This window comes from Olea europaea, chromosome 6 (assembly GCF_002742605.1).
Source record: "Olea europaea var. sylvestris chromosome 6, O_europaea_v1, whole genome shotgun sequence".
NCBI lineage: Eukaryota > Viridiplantae > Streptophyta > Magnoliopsida > Lamiales > Oleaceae > Olea > Olea europaea.
The window spans coordinates 1,925,373-1,930,690 of record NC_036242.1 but is presented as its reverse complement, the minus strand read 5'-3'; the positions used below and the strand labels follow the sequence as shown (position 1 = coordinate 1,930,690).

The 5,318-nt window shown below is 34.5% G+C and overlaps 1 protein-coding gene across 3 annotated transcripts; it reads right to left on the bottom strand.

Annotated features, from left to right (window-relative positions):
• Positions 1-612: 612 nt before the first annotated feature.
• Positions 613-4,121, bottom strand: LOC111395459 (probable transcription factor GLK1). 3 transcript variants are annotated; one of them, XM_023021462.1, is made up of 6 exons: positions 3,330-4,121; positions 2,826-2,966; positions 1,608-1,958; positions 1,376-1,423; positions 1,159-1,287; positions 613-1,052 (listed from the first exon to the last, which is right to left on the bottom strand). In XM_023021462.1, the coding sequence occupies exons 1-6, from the start codon at positions 3,777-3,779 to the stop codon at positions 903-905; spliced, it is 1,269 nt and encodes a 422-aa protein (XP_022877230.1). In that variant the 5' UTR covers positions 3,780-4,121; the 3' UTR covers positions 613-902. The 3 variants fall into 3 exon arrangements, with proteins under 3 accessions (XP_022877230.1, XP_022877228.1, XP_022877229.1); XM_023021460.1 differs by having other exon boundaries at positions 3,324-4,111; XM_023021461.1 differs by having other exon boundaries at positions 1,159-1,284; positions 3,324-4,101.
• Positions 4,122-5,318: the final 1,197 nt, after the last annotated feature.

Here is a 5,318-nt window from a genome sequence, read left to right as displayed (position 1 = left end):
AGAGTAGTTGTACTCTTTTTCTTTCGTTTAGATTTTATCTTACTGAATTTTTCTAGTAAGGTTTTAATGAGGCAGCATTTATTTTTAATACTCCAAAAATAACTATATTTTTTTTCATTCGTTTGATTTTTTTGTCCCATTAAATTTTTATCAAATAAGGTTCTAAGGAGACAAATATTTTGTAATGTATCATTCAAGGGGAATGTTGTAAGTGTTAAGTTTATTAATAAATGACAATTTTACTCCTTCAGCCTTAAAAATTATTATTGTTGTATCCTTGATTCTTACCTATAAATCTAGGATTTTAATTCTTAATAAAATACACACAAGTTGATTGACTTATATTCCTCTTCTCTTTTTCTCTCTTTTCATAACAAAATTATATTATTTTGATGCTTCTCAAGGCTTGTAATTCTTCAATAATCAGAAGTTGGTCTGTAAGATCAATCTCTACATTGTCAAATGAAATATCTTATAATTTTGTACTTAGTTCTCGTGTACATGGTTTAAAGTATTCGTGAACTTGATAATCGGTGATTTGGCCGAGTTAATATATAGTCAGAATCCACTCTTGTAACTATGAATGCAATGGTACCATGAATATCGTGAAGGGACATCTGAAAAGGCAGAGGTTACAATTAGCAAGGATTCAAGGTTCCTGCCATGAAAACACTCTCATACATATGATAATTAGCATTACAAAAATTAATGTCCCATGTTTGATAATATGCATTGTTCTTGCATACAAGAAAGCAAGAACAGTACACAAAAAAAGGGGAAAAAAACCTAGAAAAATTAAACGATTAGTTTCACTGATTTGTGCTGGAAATGTCGTCAAATTGAGGGGTTTGATATATATGTCTTTGGCTTGAAAAAACTCCAAACTGAAGCCGATGGAGAATTCAAGCACAAGATGGAGGTATTTTTGATATTCCTTGATGTTGCAGTTCCACCATAACACTATCAGTGGATGGAGGCTTCAATCCAAGTGGAAGTGGCAGCCATGGCTTTGATAAAGCATCTCCAATGGCTGCATCTATACTCTCCTTTGACTGTTACAAAATTCAAGTGAAAAAAATTAATAAGAAAATTCATAATATAAATCACCTAATGATTCACTTTAAGAATCCAATGGAAACAAAGGGAAAGAAGCCTCACAGGGTGAAAATCCAACGGAAGCTGATGCAGTATTTGTCCAGAGGGTACAGGCGGGACACCTACACCGGGGTCTATTTTGTACATTGCAGGTGGTGGGATGCCGGGGACCGGTGTACTCGGAAATCTCTGCTATCATTAATTCATTGTAGTTAGTAAACTCCAAAACCAAGTGCAGATGAAAAACACTACAAAAGAGTACTAAAGATTGAATTATTACCGCAGGTCGCATATGTGGTGGAAAACAAGGCGTTCCTGGTGTTGGAATCTACACATAAAGACAATAAATAAAATAAAATGCCATTATAGAGGGCGATGAAGGTGTGTAGGTGCACTATCCGTGATGGGCATTGTAACTTCTCATAAGTTTCCTACTTGTTAGTAAAAAAATTTATTATAAGTGTCATGCTATTATTACTTAATTCGAAGATCTGTGTGTCTTATGCACTTACACGATGGTGGTGGGAATGCCAAAAAGGGTCTGCAGCTGGCGGCAGCGGTGCATGAGGTGGTTGAACTGGTACCCAAGCTGGCAGTGGGGTTGGAGGCGGAGGCGAAGGTCCTAAATGTTTAGGCCACGTGTTCATCATGGAATGGTCGACCGAGGGGTGACCCCATACATGCAAAGGTCTAAAATGTGGCGTTGGTGTAATTGGAGGGAATCCCATGGTGGGTGCAAGCCAAGGGTTCACATCTCTCTTCCCGACTCTGCCGGCGGTGGTTCCGTACATTTGCCGCCTCTGGCTCCAACTTGCCGCTTCCGCTTCTCGAGCCAACAAATGTTTCCGATGTGATCGATATTTCTGCGTAATTCAAAGAAAATTACTTTCAGCTTATGCAATCAAGACTGTTTTTGTTCAATTAATTGTTCTAAAATAATTGGAATCCGGCATTATTATACATGATAAAGTGGCTATTTGAACTAATCCCACTTATCATATGTCAAAATTTTATTTCTTCATTTGAGAGAATCCACATACCACATTCTTGATTTGTGGGAGTTTTGACATTACCAGTACAAGTGAAGCACAAATTTTCAAATATCAGGTGACATCTATTTTTTCTAAGTGTGTTTGAGCCACATTATTTTGAAAGAATATATTTTGGAATAAGAGATTGATGTAGAATGTGTAATTAAAATGAGGAAAAGTTTTGAATTTACATGTAATATTATTTTATTGAAGAATATGTGATTGAAATGATGTCAAATCACTCTTTAAAAAAATGTATTTTTTGAAAAGAATGTGGCTCAAACATGGCCTTAGAATATTCAATCTTGAAAATAATTATGTTATTATGAGATGAAATTGGACAAGTTTTCATTGAGCCAATTACCTTTCCACTTCGAGACAAATAGTTAAAAGGACAAGAAATGTAACATACAATGCCAAACTTCTCTATGTTATTTCAACGTCTGGTACATTTCAATTCTTGGATACTGTATAGATGTGTTGAAAATTGTTAAAAATTTCAATGCAAAATAGAGCTAATTTATGCATAATCACCATGCCCTATAATTAGATCTAGCCCTTCAACAAAAGCGATATCGATTTGATGAAGACTTTCAATACCATATGCAAAAGAAAACCGAAAATAAGAAGAATAAGAAACGAACAAATCTTAAGCATAAACATGAGAGGAAATTAAAGTATGTAGATTCACATGAATACCTGAAGATGGCTGGCAATGTTATGGCGAGTGAGACAATCAATCCCCATAAGCTCCAAAATCCTTGAAGGCACAGCCTTATCCACACCCAGTTGCTCCACTGCTTGCACAAAACGCCTGTGTAGCTCTGGTGTCCAATCCACCTACACGCCGTTCAAGAAAACACTTCATCTTTTCTTGAAATACGAGCTAAATTCATATACATATAAAAAGCCATAAACTTTGTCTATCACTCACAAAAAGGTACTTAAAATGACATCGGAAGAATTACAATGATCTATTTATCCAATTTTCACCAAACCTAGAAAATTGAATCCACCCTTGAGGACTGGGTTAGGTAAAAGCTGATTCTCGTGAGGGTTTCTTCCCATGAAGCTTGTGAAAACTATAAGTATGAAAGAGATTTAAATTCCATTTAGCTATTGATGCAAAAAGTGACTTTAGTAAATTGACACATAAAACCTAACCCTAAAACTATTGGATATAGTATTCTTAACTACCTTCACCTTCCTCTTGCCCGGTTGATTTTTCGATTGTGCCGAGGATTTTCCTCGTTTATCAGCTTCCTTGTGAGATTGATTAACTACAGCTGATTCTTCTCTCTTACTCACAGATTCCTTTTCAATAATCAAGCTCGACTCCGAACCAGTATCCGAGGCTGATTTTTCGACCCCACCCTCATCTACTTTCTCAACTGACACTGATACAGGAGTTGATGTATTAATCTCCGATTCTTCCCCACTACTAAGTGAAAATTCAGCAAGAATTTCAGGGTCCATCTCCAGATCAGGCAACAAATCTCCATCGTTGATCCCAACAAAAAGATCATCAAAATCAATACTGTCAAGTAAACTCCCACTGGAAATATCAGGGAATTCATCACCTCCCATGGAGAAAGCCTCCATCTCACTTTCCCTTTCATTGTTGGTGTTCCTCAAAGGTGACACAGCAAGCATGAATCCAGAGTTTGATGCGTATAGATTCAATTCTTTAGCATGCAGAGTTGCAGTTAATTTCCTTACTTCCAGCCGGCAAATTCTTTCTTCCTTCCAGTGAAAAGACTGAACAGATAACAATAAGTGTAGAATATATTAATTTGAATTTTGTCGCTGTTTTTGGGTGAAAGAAAATGGATCTCCACCACAACTTGTACTGAGGTGTGTCAAGATGTTTTTATGCTCTTGTTTGGCTTGTTCTATATATAAATATAGGTTTTGTGGATACTCTTTTTTGAACATTAAAAAATCTGAAAGAGCTTGCCCGTGAGTTGTAATAAATTTTTTTTCTTCATCAAGAGAGAGAAAGAGGGATCAACTTGACATTGTCAGATAGTAGGGTATGAATTGGATTGATATGCATGTTTTAACTGGTGTATATATGTTCTAAAGTAAGAAGAAAATGGACGTTATCATGCAGATGGACATTGTACGAGTATGATTTCCTCGGTCATGTGTTGTAATTTTACTCATAACGAACGATTACAGTAATTATTCTATATGACGGCTTGTTATTTGAGATATTGACTTGTCGTTTAAGACAGTAGGATTACAAAAATAAATGCATTGAATAACAAGCTAACACATAGGATGACTACTGTAATCGCTTCTTATGAATAGAATTATTCTTCCTTTAGTGACAGAAGGAAACTACTAAGAAAAAAGGGAAATCCTTGCAATTACCACATGATATAAAAATTAAAATACAATCAGTCCAACACGTATTCACTAAATTTTCACTATAAAGGGATATTCCAATTGATGTTCTAACACGTAGAGCAACATGTCCCACAAAATGATTAATCAATAATGTATGATCGATATCATTATTACTATTTTTGAGTAATAGTTAAAATCATAATTACTTCTTGCTAATGCTGTGCCCCACAAATAATAAGATGATTATTGGCCAAAAAAAAAAAAAAAAAGAAAAAAAAAAAAAAAAAAAAAAATTATAACCCCCACACGTAAGGTATTTGTTGAAAATTTTCCTTTTCCATGGGCTCGAAATGTCTGAATTGTAAGGAATGATTCAATTTTTTTTCTATGAGAAGAAAATAATTTAAAGTAATCTAATAAGAACTTTTGATTTAGTTAAAAAATTATGTCTTATTTAACTAAGAACTCAATCATAAGTTTTTCTTTTACGTTATACTACCAAAAAAGCGAATTATATAAGTACAGGTGGGTTTTATTCTTATATAAAATACAAAAAAGGATCTTTATCCATAAGATTAAAGTATCACTGAATTCAGTGCTATTGTTTTAATTTTTCTTTTTCTTTTTTTGTGTTTTCGATGGGAAGCTTTTGAGCGGAATATTTATTTTCAATGGACCGTGATTTTCTGATTTAATTGTGAAATATATGGATCCATTTCCATCTCTATTTTAATCCACCATCATTTTTATTAGGTTTGTGACCCAAATTCAGTCTAGGTTTGCGTGATTTGGAGTCCTAGTTGAAGTGGTTTTGAAGAGATCAAAATTATGGATCGGGAA